Below are 16,551 nucleotides of genomic sequence, written 5' to 3' on the forward strand. Positions count from 1 at the left end.
ATGAAAATTGAGAACAAAACAGAACAAAAGGATCAGCGAAATGGCAGAACGGAAATTGCAGATGTGGATTTTGGAATGAAACGTGCATGATGATCACTGTCTTTGTTCTTTCTTGGCTTGGTAAAATGTTTTATAATACATATTTGATATACAGTACCAGTCAAAAGTTTGGACACACCAACTTATTCAAGGGTTTTTCTTTATTTTTACTATTTTCTACATTGCAGAATACTAGTGAAGACATCAAAACTATGAAATAGCACATGGAATCATGTAGTAACCAAAAAAGTGTTAAACAAATAAAAATATATGTTATATTTGAGATTCTTCAAAGAAGCCACCCTTTGCCTTGATGACAGCTTGGGAATGCATTTAAATTAACAGGTGTGCCTTGTTAAAATGTAATTTGTGGAATTTCTTTCCTTAATGCGTTTGAGCCAATCAGTTATGTTGTGACAAGGTAGGGGTGGTATACAGAAGATAGCCCTATTTGGGAAAAGACCAAGTCCATATCATGGCAAGAACAGCTCAAATAAGCAAAGAGAAACGACAGTCCATCATTACTCATTAGAAGTGAAGGTCAGTCAATCCGGAAAATTTTAAGAACTTTGAAAGTTTCTTCAAGTGCAGACGCGAAAACCATCAAGCAGGACCGCCACAGGAAAGGAAGACCCAGAGTTACCTCTACTGCAGAGGATAAGTTCATTAGAGGTACCAGCCTCAGAAATTGCAGCCCAAATAAATGCTTCACAGAGTTCAAGTAACTGTGTGAATCAGGCCTTCATGGTTGAATTGCTGCAAAGAAACCACTACTAAATGACACCAATACGAAGAAGAGACTTGCTTGGACCAAGAAACACGAGCAATGGACATTAGAACAGTGAAAATCTGTCCTTGGGTCTGATGAGTCCTAATTTGAGATTTTTGGTTCCAACCGGCGTGTCTTTGTGAGACGCAGAGTAGGTGGACGTATGAGGAGGTGTGAGGGTGCTATGCTGGTGACATTGTCAGTAATTTATTTAGAATTCAAGGAGTGATGGAGCGCTGCATCAGATGACCTGGCCTCCACAATCACCCGACCTCAACCCAATTGAGATGTTTTGGGATTACTTGGACCACAGAGCGAAGGAAAAGCAGCCAACAAGTGCTCAGCATAAGTGCTAACTCCTTCAAGACTTTTGGAAAAGCATTCCAGGTGAAGCTGGTTGACAGAATGCCAAGAGTGTGCAAAGCTGTCATCAAGGCAATAGGTGGCTACTTTAAAGAATCTAAAATCAAAAATATATTTGGATTTGTTTAACACTTTTTTGGTTACTACATGATTCCATATGTGTTATTTCATAGTTTTGATGTATTCACTATTATTCTACAATGTAGAAAATAGTAAAAATAAAGAAAAACCCTTGAATGAGTAGGTGTGTCCAAACTTTTGATTGGTACTGTAAATCATATACTACTGTGTACTATACACATTGTTTGAAACAAATGAAAGTAAATATGCCATATATAGCAACTTCCAAGGTAAACTGGCATTAAAAGTACATCATTGCTCTAACAAACCAGCACTAATTAGCTTGCTTTTTATTGTGAGAGTTGTGTCAAAGGAATGAATGTTTCTTAATATGAATGTTTCTTAACAGGCTCTGTTAATGTACTTCAGCTCCAAGAAGAGGTAGAACGACCTACTGCCAGAAGCTAAGACCTTTATAAATGTGTACTACATACTGTATGGGGCGTACAGTGTAAGCATGGGAATAAACACACAGCAAACACATCATAAAACAATAAGCTGAAGGCAAAGCTATTCCTACTGCCATAATACCCTGCGGTTGATCAATGTTAAGTATTACAACTTGATTCTGTAGTTCTCAGATACACACAACACACAGCGGGATTCTGTACCCCACCCCACTGACTCCTCTCCTCCTCTTACTCTCCCCCTCTCTCCCTCACTCAAGGTTGCAAACACAGCTAATTAACATATTTATGAGTCTTGCAACCAACTCTGATGACAAATTATAGTGAGAGAGATATGTTCCTACACAGAGCGCAAACGCTCTGCCGTTACTCTATCATTCTGACACCCAGCTCTCTCTGCGCTCAACGGGATGGGCCTCCAACTCTGTTTCCTGTCACTCTCTGGATATTTATATCAAGCATAAATACCCAGACACTGATGGAGTGCCAATCCACCCCTCCGCATTACAGAGACATATTTGTCTTCCTATGTGTCACAAATTCCAAGAAACTGAAGAGCCAAGCAGAAGCAGGAGATGCTGGAGCCATGCTTGGTGCACTGTGGGGGAACTGAATGCATTCACATAATTGGATTGGCCTACGTGAGGATGACACTGCCCGTTTGTCACCGACCCTGTGATTAGATCAAGGTGAATATGTGGGAATGTGGCGTTCATTCAACAGTGGTATTTATGGTCTGCCATTTTGGGTTATTGCACACCTGAGGTCAAGACAAACTACAGATGTAGAATCTTAATTTGATCATCCTGTTGTTGCAGGAAATGCAAACTTGTAATGTATTCTACGTTTAAAAATGCTTCTAAAGTTTGTAATTTGCACTTTTATTTTATTTGACTTGATTTGCCCTAACTAAAAATGTATCAGCCCCTACAAAAATGTCCATTCATTTTAATCCACACAATAATTCACATTTCCTGTTGCTGCAGGATAAATATTTTTTCCTGCTCCGAGAAACTGGTCAAATTAAGATCCTACATTATATACAGTATGAGGATTTTGCTCATGATATGACATTAATGCACAAAAAATAGGCCCTTTTTGAGATGAATAATGTGCTTTCCTGGAACATCGTGCTAACAATACCCCCCCACCCTCCTCCTGCAGTGTATCCATCTAGCCAGGAGCCTCAGTGTAATCTCAGGCGTTGTGTCTTAATATGGCCTCTTCTCTCCGCCTCCTCTGCTGGAAGGGCCCTTGTGGCGTGGGGCTGTCCATGAAGAGTAGGCAGAACCACAGACAGAGCAGAGACACAGCGGCGCAACGCTCTCCTCTCCTTGGTCCTCTCCTTTATCGTGTCACTCCTCTCAGATGCTCCGGCGGCTAATCAGGCGCCCTGTGGCTAATAATAGGCCCTTCTCGTGTAAAGGGTACGGGGGAGCTGATTTCCATGGAGCTATTAAATCTTCTCTGCACTTAGCGTCTCCTCAGCTAATAAACACTGACAGCTGTGGCCTAATGGTCCAGCCGCCAGAACTCACCACAGTGCCTGCCGCACAACAATTAATTACCAATTTTGTGGGGCTACAGGTTCTTGTCAAGGAGCCCTTTCCTTTTTCAGGGGACGCTGCTGTTTTGCCCATTCGAGGCGGAGCAGTTAACAGCTCACATTTAATTTGATGAGATGCGGATTGGATATCATATAGAAGGACTTAATTCAATCTGTTAGGTCTCTTGAGCCATAAGCATATTCACATTCACGTCATAAATGTTTTATGTGGATTACAAGGAGTAATGGTAAGGGACAGGTTGATCAAATCTACATCCATATTTATTCCAGCCTTTGTTAATTTCAACACTCTCAGTATTTGTTAGTCTATGAGTATAACAAAACTGTGTGTCAGTTAGAGACAGTGTCACTCTTCCTACTATTTTTTTTGCAGATAAAGCAACAATGACCACAAGACTGGGTATAGTCATGGCTCACAAAGCTGTAAATATCTTTTTTGTTATTAGGGTGCCTATTTCAGTACAAATGACCAGTTCCTTCGCCTCAGAGGGAGAATGGATCCTTGAGAAAGCCATTACCTTAGCAACACCCAAGGTTTATACTTTCTCTCCTTCAAGCAGCCCAGACCATTCCCTGTTCCCTATCTATTCATCATTCAAACAAACAACTTAACATAAAAAAAGCATTTTTTTTCATATCAAATACATAAAATCGATACGAAATCCTCGTACCCCATTGCTGAGATTAAAAAACAACAACAACATAAGAGAAATTGACAATATTGTACGAGGAAGTCGTGTTTACACTTTACGAGCAATTATTAACATACACTAACGTTCACTCACACGGCAATACCTTTGGAGCAAACGCTCACCACACACACCCTGCCAGAGATATTTTTTTCCTGTATCAGGCGTAGTTAGGGGTTCTTTCTCCAGACGCCCAGGCACTCGATAAATCCTGATGCGCATGGATGGAATGCCTGTGACAGAAGGTGTGAAATCCATTGTAGGGCGCAGGGGGCTTGCTGGATGAGAGAGATTTATGCTGTGTTATACAGACTGCTCACTCTATTAAGTTTAATTGGGTTGGGGCTGCCCGACTCTTCATCCTATCAGAAATATAATAACCACGCAGAGAAAGGTAACGATTGAGAATGGCAAAGCAGTAAAGATATTTATTCCATAGGAAGAACTGCAATAAATGTCCTGGGGTTGTAAAGCAAGGCATATAAGGTCCAGTTTGTGTATTATCCAGAAAGCTATTATGCACTGATTGGGTAACAGGGTTGTTCTTAAACTGGGAAAAATACACATCATTTGTTAAACAGCTTGGATTCAGCCTGGTTTCTTCTAGCAAGACTACTGAACACTGAGGGTAATTGGTGTACCAAGTGCCAATCACCCACAGAACACCTTGACCTAGAGCAGAGTATACAATTACTGTATCTGTAAAGCAAGGTTAACAAAAGCCCAAATGAAGTAACTTCTCATGGAAACCGTAAAATTACATGCAACAATGTAGTAGAACTGAATAGTGTTCACAATATGGCAGAACTGAATGTGAACACTGCACGAGGTAGTAGAACTGAATAGTGTTCACAATATGGCAGAACTGAATGTGAACACTGCACGAGGTAGTAGAACTGAATAGTGTTCACAATATGGCAGAACTGAATGTGAACACTGCATGAAGTAGTAGAACTGAATAGTGTTCACAATATGGCAGAACTGAATGTGAACACTGCACAAGGTAGTAGAGTGCTACGCCAACCAATAATGTCAGAGCCAGTTGTTAGGGGAAGTGTATTATTTAAATACCGAACAGTGAAGAAGAGGAAGGAGGAGGAGAAGAAGAAGACGACGACATCTCCTTGGCTCTGCAGGAGCTCGGAAACTCCATCCCTTCAGCTGTCTCCTCCCAGTCTCTGTGTTGATGCATGTGGAATAATGGCCTATAATTTACCCCAACTTGACAGCTTAAATATGCCTTCCTCGCACTTGTTTTGTTATTGTCAACTGGTCCTGAGCTCCAGAATAATATTTGAAGAGTGTTTGTATATCTCGCAGGCAGGGTTTTTTGCATGGTAAGTGCCGAAAGCACATTGTAGTATGAATATGTGGTTGTAACGTTCCGGTAAAATGTTTTAAATTAAGTGTAATCTTGACACAATCATTGTATGGACACAGATTTGAAAGAATTGTGTTGTTTCACGCTGATAACAGTGGATTTTAGCCCTTTTATTAAAATGTTCTAGACTACATTGTACAAGGTGCAGGAGAATGAGCTGAGAGGCTACGGCCGGGCACCTCCCCCAGGTTAGAACAAGCTCATAATTAAATATGGAAACAAGGGTCAGGGGAATCCTGCATGCCAGTGGTGATACTGTGTTCTGTTTTGATCTCTCGGAACATTTGCCTGCCTTGTGTGTTATACTTTCTATTAGCCCCCAGATGTATGCATTGCAAATGCCCCCTCAGGCATATTTGGCTGATTGCAGCAACACTTTTTAATGAGGTTGACTCAGGCATTAGAACGCAGTGTTGGTGATCACTCTGCTGCTTTACAGTAGAGGACATTCCAACAAACAGAGCTCCAAAACTATATTGACACAGCAATGGCAATGTATCCCCATCCAAAAGGCACTGCAGTAAAATGTATTTTGAAGAACAGGCCAGCCCGGTTGGAGAGAAAGCAGCAAGGAGCCCCTGACTATTGCAGTCTATAATTACACTTGTCCGCTCTATGGAGAGGAGAGCGTTAGCACTGGCTCCCATGGGGAAGACTTACCCGGTTGGACATCTATAACACTGGCCTGTCTCTCAGTGGGGAACAGGACCTTCGGGGGTCTGGTTGTGAGGAGAGCTGTAAAAGAACAAGCACACATTGAGAGATAGGACAGACAGAGATAGGACAGACAAAATAAACATATTGTTGTGCAGGCGATTACACAGCTTCTCATACTGAGCAATGTTGAGAGGATCAGTAATCCATGCAAATAGAATGGAGCTGTTTCAGTGCGGGCAAAACTCTTCCACAAACATAATTTACAAATATCATTATATTATATACTGTAATCAGTTAGCTTGTGGGAACACCAGCAATTTGCTGAGGAGTGCTGAGTTTCATCATTCCAAAATGCAGATGCACGCACACACACACACAATTTCAGTTTGAGGACACTAGAAGGGGAAAATGTGTAAATTAGAACCACTTCAGACCTCAAGAGACTTGCATTACCAGGACAGTTAGCAGAGTGTGGGATACAGAAGTGAGCTGAATAATCGTGGGCCACTTTGATAATGTAAAAACTCGGTGGATTAATTACATAAAATCATCTAGAGATATGCTCTAAAAACATGTGAGTGCACTGAAAGTATTTGATCTCCCTGAGTTTAGTTAAGAGTGTTGAAATGGTTTCTGTGCTTTAGAATATCCTGACAAAGGTAAATTAAAGCAGATACAGTATTTAAAAGCTGGGTGCACACATGAGTGAGAGAACTTTGTGGTATAGGGCTAGCTGGAGTATATTTTAAGTGAAACATCGCAGCAGCAAGCTTTCATGTTTACAGTTTGAGAGAGCATAACACACTCTTGGATAGAACTGTATTAGTGCTAGAACTGCCTGACACGCTCATTATATCTGTACGTTTTAAAATGCATGTTTTCTTTCTATTTAGCTGCATAATCTATTTTGCTAGAGCATTAAAGCCAACATAAAGAAACCGACTTGTTAAAAAGAATAATTTTGAACTTTTCAAGCCATTTCTAACTGTCAGAATATTAGCTACTAATGTAATCCTTGTACAATACAAGACAAACTTGCTGCATGAAAAGTTCAAATTGCAGTTGCCCTGTATATAAAAATGGTCATAATGAATATAATGTGCAGAGTCAGCGAAAATATTGACACTGCATTCACTGTATACACAAACACTAATGATATAAACAGCAATGACGTTAGTTTGTTCTGCATATCTGGCAGTGCACAGTTTACTCTGCCCATTCACCGGGAGAAAAGGGGCCAAAACCCTCAGAGCAACCTTCAATTCAAGGAGAGAGAAGAAAATTGTATGTTATGAACATTTTTATCTTTTTGGCCCCCACTTAATTTTCTCTCCATTGTATGAGGAGCGGCGGTAGCGGGAGTGAGGGATGAAGCTGGGACCCCTCATCCATCTTGGGGGGACAGCTGGAGCTTTAGCATGCAAATGAAAGCTATCATTCTTGTCAAGCAAGGAGCCAGAGAGAGCCCACACGCCTGCAGACCCACAGCCACTTAATATTCTCCACCCGGCAGGACCACCCTCGCTGGGTGCCGGCCCTTCCCGGCCCCTTTGCAGCCCCTGTAGGTCACCTGCGGCCGGACCCCTATCTGCGGCACCACCTTGCTCCTGAAAGAGCAGCCCCCTCAGCTCAGGGGCCCTCTCTCCACAGAGAGAGAGATAACACTCACTTGGACACACAAATGAAGTATTAACATTTTGTATGTTGCCATGCTTATGCCTTATTGATAATACTCTTCAAAGGGAACACATCAAACACAGTGTGGCTATGGTATGGGAATGTTTTGTACATATCAACACAGTGGACTCTTTATTTACCACTGCAGTTTGAAACCTCACATCTGCATATTCCCTAAGCAGAATTCTGCTCTGGAACTTGAAAGTAAGCAACCCTGAGATGATCATTCCTCTCCCTATCAAGTACTTAGCCTGGTTTGCTTTTAAATGTGGGGTAAAATTCTCAAATATTACGGTAATCTTAAAGATCTTAAAAATAATTTTCCGCCCGGCTGCACCATTTTACACTCTGTCCGTTTCCCCTCATGAATTTTCAGAGCTCCTGTTGCAATATTCAGTATACTTGACTTGTGTGTGTTTGTATCCACTTTGCTAATGCACTACAGAGGGAAATGCTGAGCTTTCATGTAGTTTAAATGGATTCAGAGTCAAATTTGCATTGGAAATAACACTACTGGAGCAGGGTGTGAAATGTTCCTTCAGAGTCGTAACATGTGTGATGTTTTCGATTGGTCCTCTGAAAACATGACAAAACATGGCAGTAAGTGTGTTGTCACAGATGCTTATTACGTAAGTGAAGTGGTCAAACAATATAGGATATCTCAAAGGACACCTCTAGCTGTTCAAAGGCAGCTATACGCGTACAGCTGGAAAAGCATAGATTTTTTGCCCTGCCATACAACTCAAGGCATTGACTGATCTCACTGTGAGAAAAAAAGTCAAGCAATTCAAAATGATTTCAATGGGCTATTAACAAGGAAGAGACTGATTTGGCCTTGTTTTGAAGATTGCTCATTAAGAAATGCTAGCGTCATGACTGAAGCCAAACGGGAGTTGTCTTGGGGGTGTTGTTAGATGTGGGTGTTTTATGTTCACATATCGTACCCTGGCAGTTACTGTTGTTTGTCCCTCCAGAGTCACCGTAGCAACAACCTAGCCACTATCACTTCCTAAAAATAGTCCGAATGAATCTAAGATAAATCAAGAAATCTGTCATTAATGTAGATGTTTTTGCAGAGGAGGTCATAATCGTGCAATTTTACATCTAGCTAAAGTGCAGTATTTCTCAAGAAAAAAAACTAGTCACTGCATACAATGTATCTAGTCGGGAAAGTCTGGCTGTGCGCTCAGGACTGATTTCTGAGAACAATTACATGTCTATAACTTCATAATCTGCAAGCTGTCAAACTATCGTAAATAAAGCACAAGCTACACGACTCCTTTAGTTAAAAGAACAAACCTTTTGACTCATTTCGTTCATTTGAGTCAGTAACGCACAGAGCTTGCAGGACCCCCTACCAGCGAACGATGAACACTAAAAACTCGATAGAGTCATGGTTCTACAAGCCTCTCGTTCACAATAGGAGGCTTATTGTGACCGAAACGTGTAAAAGTCTACTTTAAACAATGTACATTTGTTGATTGATAGGCATACAAATATGATTATTTCTTGATACATTTGAAAAGAGGTCTAGTTGTGGCCGGAATCGGACTAGATTGTGAACGACTCTCAGCGGACCCTATTGCTTGACTGCCGTGAGAGTGATAAGCACAATATCGTATTGCCGCTGAGCCAGAGGAGCATATACCAATCCTACTTTAGGACACATTGCCGCCAGCTGGTCAATTGAACGACTAAAATTAACAAGTCTGTCAGAAAAACAAATCATGACTTTCGAGTCTGTAAAAAGAGTTGTTCAAAAAGAACTAATCGTTCGCGAACTTCACATCATTAGCTAGCATTGATCAGTCAGCCAGGCCACAATCAGCTTATCAGGTCACTGGCGAGTGGCGATGTGTGTGCTTCGGTACCGTTTCGTTTTTTACAACTTTCTCCCTATCTTGATAAAGAAACAGTATAAAATAAAGAATACAAATAATACAAATTGTTTTGAAAATATTGTTGATGTCGTCGTCTTACTTTACGCACACATTTTTGTGGTCACCATCCCTTCAAATTTCTCACTGTCAATCGTGATTGATGAATGACTTTTCCTGGTGAAATATCCATCCAGTATCTGCCTGCTAACTATTTGATCTCTATCAGTTTCATGGGAATATGCATTTAGATCTTCTTAGTTATGTACAGTGTTGTTTTCAAATTATGTACAGTGAGCACAGTTTTGAGCAAATGGTGTTAACAAACTTTAGCATACCTGTGATTTGTTTTAATCAAAGCACATATTGTGCATAGTGGGGAGCGCTGTTGTCACGCCCTGACCTTAGAGAGCCTTTTTATGTCTCTATTTGGTTTGGTCAGGGTGTGATTTGGGGTGGGCATTCTATGCTTTGTTTTCTATGTTTCTTTATTTCTATGTTTTGGCCGGGTATGGTTCTCAATCAGGGACAGCTGTCTATCGTTGTCTCTGATTGGGAATCATACTTAGGTAGCCCTTTTTCCCTCCTTTCAGTGTGGGTAGTTGACTTTTGTTAGTGGCACTTATGCCCTGTAAGCTTCACGGTTGTTCTTTCGTTTCTTGTTTTGTTGGCGACATTTTCTAAAATAAAAGGAATATGTACGCTCACCACGCTGCACTTTGGTCCAATTCTTTTGACGGCCGTGACAGCTGTTGGGTTGTGGTCACATGAGAAAAAATATGGCCTTTCGCTCAATCATCCTAAAATAAGTGGTGTTTTTTCTCTTACAGTAACATTATACTATGCTATTATATTTGTTCTGTTACGTCAAATACTATCATTATGTGATCTTGCAGAAATGTATTCAGATTTGATCTAACTTTATTAAACGAGCACCATTCGCCAGAGTAGCCTGTTCTCTATGACTAAAAGAAGAGACTGTATGTAAAGTAAAGAATCCCGCACATGTGCAGAATCATCGGGACCTTTAGCTGTCAGGAAGAAAGGTCCAGAAAAGTTGGATGTGCAGCCACGCCGAAAAAACAAATATAACAAGGGCCAAAGTTGGAGAATTACAGAACTTGGTCGTATCTTCAGGTCACCAAGTCTCCAAATCTACAATTAGACGCTAGTTCCATGCCAATAGGCTCTTTGGAAGGGTTGCCAGAAAAAAACCTTTGAGAGCAACCAACAAATTTAAACGCCTGGAGTTTGCTTAAGGGCATTGGCACTTGGATTGGAACCGGTGCTATGGTCAGATGACAGGAAGATAAAAGCTCTTTGGCCACGCACACCAGTGGTGGATTTGGCGTAGAAAAAAGGATGCATGTGCAGAAAATAACCTCAGACACTATATATATAAAAGTATATGGACACCCCTTCAAATTAGCGGGTCCGGCTATTTCAGTCACACCTGTTGCTTACAGGTGTATAACAATTGAGCACACAGCCATGCAATCTCCATAGACAAACATTGGCAGTAAAAATGGCCTTACTGAAGAGCTCAGTGACTTTCAACGTGGCACCTTCATAGGATGCCACCTTTTCCTGCTGTAAGTGCTGTTATTGTGAAGTGGAAATGTCTAGGAGCAACAACGGCCGCTCCTAGATGTTGCTGGTGACACTATCAGTGATATATTTAGAATTCAAGCTACACTTAACCAGCATGGCTACCACAGCATTCTGCAGCGATACGCCATCCCAACTGGTTTGCTCTTAGTGGGACTATCATTTGTTTTCAACAGGACAATCACCCAACACACCTCCAGGCTGTGTAAGGGCTATTTGACCAAGAAGGAGAGTAATGGAGTGCTGCATCAGAAGACCTAGCCATCACAATCACACGACCTCAACCCAATTGAGGTGGTTTGGGATGAGTTGGACCGCAGTGTGAAGGAAAAGCAGCCAACAAGTGCTCAGCATATGTGGGAACTCCTTCAAGGCGGATGGAAAAGCACTCCAGGTGAAGCTGGTTGAGAGATTGCCAAGAGTGTGCAAAGTTGTCATCAAGGCAAAGGGTGGCTACTTTGAAGAATCTCAAATATAAAATATATTTTGATTAGTTGAACACTTTTTTGGTTACTACATGATTCCATATGTGTTATTTCATAGTTTTGATGTCTTCACTATTATTCTACAATGTAGAAAATAGTACAAATATAGAAAAACCCTTGAATGGACTGGTACTGTAGCTCAGTATTTATGTTATACAGTCTTTTTTACTCATCTTTATCAAGGGTTCATTATAATTGCCGATGGAGCAATTGTTGTTAGTCATATCCTAATGATACTGTACTTTGCCTACGTTACTAAGGGAAAAGTGTAACAATTTAATAAAAACATTAGTAAACCTTTTCAACATGCCACCAAACGAATTCTAAATGCTATTTTACCTGCTATTCTATCTGCTACATTACAAGAATACAGTTGTATCGATCAATAGGGGAACTAGTACTCTACAGTGATGTCATCAAGAGATTTAAAATCAGCTGCAATGAAACTCGTATGTTATAATGTATTCAAATCAAATGCACAAAGATCGCAGGCGAAGGACACAGCATTTGACCATGTAATGCATAGAACACTTTGTACTGAGAATCAAGGACACACGTTTAGATGTGAACAAAATGTGTTTGAAGAGTAAACCATACCGAACCAAATAGCTACAATTATGCTAATGCCTTTAGACTACACATTTCTGACACAATCGCACTCAAGAGGATGCTAAGACTGCCGTTGAGGAGAGGGAGTATTACAAAGTGGAATCATGCCGGATCGCATGTCAACTCATGCAATAGCAGCAATGAACAGTGTGACTGTGTTTCAATGCACTTTCAAATTACACACAGCTCTGACTAGTCTACCACATGCAACATTAACACAGTCTCTTCTCACTCTCTGTCTTAGCTCCAAAACAAAACGTGTCTGCATACAGCTCATTGTTTTACACGGTATTCAACATTATATTGACCTGTGGTGTTACCTAATCTGCTTCTATTGTATTTTTAGCAGTGGCAGGGGGAATACTTTGAAACAGTTACAATGTTTCTGTCTTTGTCAGGTTATACAATCTGATAGGCTGGGATTTTACATCCACAGAGATCTGGAGAGCAGGATACTTACTGTATGTGCGTGTTTGATACCATCTTGCTACAGACATCAAAACACAGCAACGGACAAAGGACAACTTCTCGCAAATATGTCTACAAAGGTAACATTGTGCTTTTTGAAAGCTCTTTTCCTCAAGAACATTTCTATAAAGTTCAACTACTTTATAGATCAACTTTACTTACTTGCCTGTGCTTCCAACAATGTTCTGGAATCGTGTGTGGGTCTTCTATCTACTTTTTTCCCGATCTATTATTTAGACAATGGTTGATTATAGGCTCTGGGCATCTAGAGAAACTTGGCTAAAGCTCAACATCTCTTCAAAAGTTTTGAATCAAAGCTATTAAGATTTTTGTGGTCACCTGCTTCAGGCGAGGTACGACGATCACCCTCGATGAGTCGACATTGAAATGAAGCCCTTATCAACTTATAGAAGTGACATTAAATAAATAAAAAATCAGATTCTCCAACCCCTCCAGTTATCCTGAATAATTACTTTATCTCCATTTGTGAGAGTGGCCCCTGGTCTCCTGTTGGACTGGTCTGTGGGGAGGCCTCCTGTGTGGAATGAGATAGTAATGAGGCCATTCCAGGTACTAGGGGGAACTGGATACTTGACAGCTGGGCATAGCACTCAAACTCCATTACACAAAGCTTATGCTCATTGCTCCTCACCACAGCCTCAAATTACAGTCCGAATCAGCTGCATTCAATGTCATTATCCTACAATGTAAACACAAACTACAGATAATAGACAAGATTACACGGCACAAAATAAAACAAATGTGAAGTGATTACTTAGGGTCATTATGTGAGAGAACTGCATGGCCTCAAACACAGAGTGAAGTAGCAGCAGCATCCAACCCACAACAAACTCAGCACCACCACAACAAAAGTAGAATGCATTGCCTCCACAGAAAGAGGTCTTCTTAATTTATTATTTTAATTTAAAAAACTCACCACGACAAGAGGGGTACTTGTTTACACTTGCAGAGTATTCGTCAAGTGTCAAATATTCCAAGCAGATGACAAACTTGCAAGTGATCAATGCTTTTAATGTGACTCGCAGTAATCTTTTTGAGGTTAAACGTTTCTTGGTTTGGGTGTTTGATCTGATGCAAACTCCTGCTTGTGCCTTTGATTTAATAAGCAGGCTATTTGCCGTATCATTATTATCTGGGTCAAATAGCTAGTGATCAAAAGATGCTTATTGATTATAAAAATCATTACCTTGGAGGATTAGGAGCCTTGTGTGACTAAGCTGGTGTTGTCCCACAGTAAGCTGTAGGGGAATTAGCTGTGGCTAAGCAAACAATGGAGAGAAATAGAACATCTGACCACAGTGCAAAATCCACACAACAGGGATAGGTTATCTTAACTAAACCAGATAGATGATCACACAAAGTTACATCTAATATACAATACAGCACAAATTAGTGTGGATATGATTTACATTACAGTACAGTAAAGAGGCTACAATATTTATGTGTATAGCTTATGTTGGCCCTGAGTGTTTCCGGACCAATTGACCTGACCGGGATAAACTCTGGCCCTTAGATATGATCACCCTGTTACATGTTTATTGAAGCTCTATGTTACATACTACGAATGCTCAAAGAATCAATAAAGCTTTATTTGGCATGACTTTAGGTTGAGTGCATGCATGGGGAGGGCAATGAATTGGCAAGCACACCTTAGGGACATACTAACGACTAACTGAAGACACCACTAACAATTGTATACACTGAGTGGACAAGACATTCGGAATAGCTTCCTAATATTGAGTTGCATCTCCTTTTGCCCTCAGAACAGCCTCAATTCGTCAGGGCATGGACTCTACAAGGTGTCGTAAGCGTTCCACAGGGATGCTGGCCCATGTTGACTCCAATGCTTCCCACAGTTGTGTCAAGTTGGCTGGATGTCCTTTGGGTGGTGGACCATTCTTGATACATACAGGAAACTGTTGAGCATGAAAAACCCAGCTGCGTAGCAGTTCTTGAAAAACTCAAATCGGTGTGCCTGGCACCTACTACCATACCCCGTAAAGGCACTTAAATATTTAGTCTTGCCTATTCACCTTCTGAATGGCACACATACACAATCCATGTCTCAATTGTCTCAATTGGATTCACCTGTTAAGTCTGTGTCATGGAAAGAGCATGTTTTGTACACTCAGTGTATTTCTGACAATTCCATGTATTCTTTTCCCTACAGTCCTCTACCTGTAGCTCAATATCACTGTGGATAAAACAGAAGGGGCTGTCATGGTCATGTCTCCATAAGCATCGTTTTTGCGAGCACTTAGTTAATTCTTAGTTAATTCTCAACTCTTAACGATCGGCTATGAAAAGCCAACTGACATTTATTCCTGATTATTATTTGACCATGCTTGTCACTTATGAACATTTTGAACATGTTGACCATGTTCTGTTATAATCTCCACCCGGCACAGCCAGAAGAGGACTGGCCACCCCTCATAGCCTGGTTCCTCTCTAGGTTTCTTCCTAGGTTTTGGCCTTTCTAGGGAGTTTTTCCTAGCCACCGTGCTTCTACACCTGCATTGCTTGCTGTTTGGGGTTTTAGGCTGGGTTTCTGTACAGCACTTCGAGATATTAGCTGATGTACGAAGGGCTATATAAAATAAACTTGATTTGATTTGAACTTGATTTAGTTTGAGAGTTTGAAAGCAAGAGGTGGGAAAAATGTACCTTCAACGAGCTAGTTGAAGTACTGTAGGCTAGTGCTGAAGGGAGAGAGGATAATGGAAGCTTGACCAGACAGATTTAGCTGAGCTCAACAGGTAAGCTTGAGGGTACTGTATGTTGTTTACTCTTTCAATTAATCTCTCCCTCTCTCGCTCTGAAATAATTGAACATTTCTCTCTGAAATAATTGAAAATCAGGTGTACTAGCAAGTCCAATTCATATTTCTTTAACCTGTAAAACATTCATGTTCATTTAAATTCTGGTCTGTGTAAATAGGAATCTCATTTGGTTTAGCCATCATTAAATACCATACGAAGTTTGAGCAACATTATTTAGGCCTACATTTCATAAAACAAAAAAACGATGTGCTGTGCTTGCCTCAGCATTTTTAATGGCAACTCTTACTAGGGACAATGCTCATTATAAACAACAAACAAACAAAGTGTATTCAATGGCTAGACTAGTGTAACGACCCTGGGTTTATAAGCGCGGAAATCGACTCTGCCGCTTGAGCATGCTTTTGCGGCACAGTCGATAGCGCGCCGGACCTCGGGCTTAGAAGGTCGAGGGTTCGAGACCTGCTCCCTGCCTGTTTCATTACACTGGTGTCAGAAGTGATCGGACCTTGCATCCGTGCGTGTGCTTGGCCGGTGAGCATGTTCCTGTAAGAAGTAGAGTCGCAAGGATGCGCTCTTTGAAAGGAGGGAGTAGTGCAACGACCCTGGGTTTATAAGCGCGGAAATCGACTCTGCCGCTTGAGCATGCTTTTGCGGCACAGTCGATAACGCGCCAGACCTCGGGCTAGAAGGTCGAGGCTAGAAGGTCGAGGGTTCGAGACCTGCTCCCTGCCTGTTTCATTACACTATAATGAACTATATTACACAACATTTCCTCTTCCCCTTTCATATTACTTCCATGCACCAAATAATTTTGTGCACAAATCTATTTTGGACCAGGCAATGCGATAAAATATTCACCTACCTCACAAGTAAGCTGATGATGCAGTTTCTAGGCACTTTATGTACATGTTTAAGTGCAGGTTGATGACCATGCCACTAATGCATTTGATGAGAAGATGACTAATGAGTGAAAAGTACTGAAAACCCACTTCAAATGCTGTTGGAGAGCCTGAGGCTGAAACCAAACCACAACT

At 41.0% G+C, this 16,551-nt stretch overlaps 1 protein-coding gene across 1 annotated transcript in view; it reads right to left on the reverse strand.

The window, feature by feature from the left end:
* The window catches only part of il1rapl2 (interleukin 1 receptor accessory protein-like 2), a gene marked incomplete at its 5' end in the record, with an annotated part of 132,511 nt that overhangs the window by 59,170 nt on the left and 56,790 nt on the right, over positions 1–16,551 (reverse strand). Inside the window, one exon of the mRNA XM_038992633.1 lies at positions 5,996–6,070. Within this exon, the coding sequence (XP_038848561.1) occupies positions 5,996–6,070 (75 nt within the window). The remainder of the gene's footprint in view (positions 1–5,995; positions 6,071–16,551) is intronic.

The sequence above is a fragment of the Salvelinus namaycush genome, chromosome 5, assembly GCF_016432855.1.
Source record: "Salvelinus namaycush isolate Seneca chromosome 5, SaNama_1.0, whole genome shotgun sequence".
NCBI lineage: Eukaryota > Metazoa > Chordata > Actinopteri > Salmoniformes > Salmonidae > Salvelinus > Salvelinus namaycush.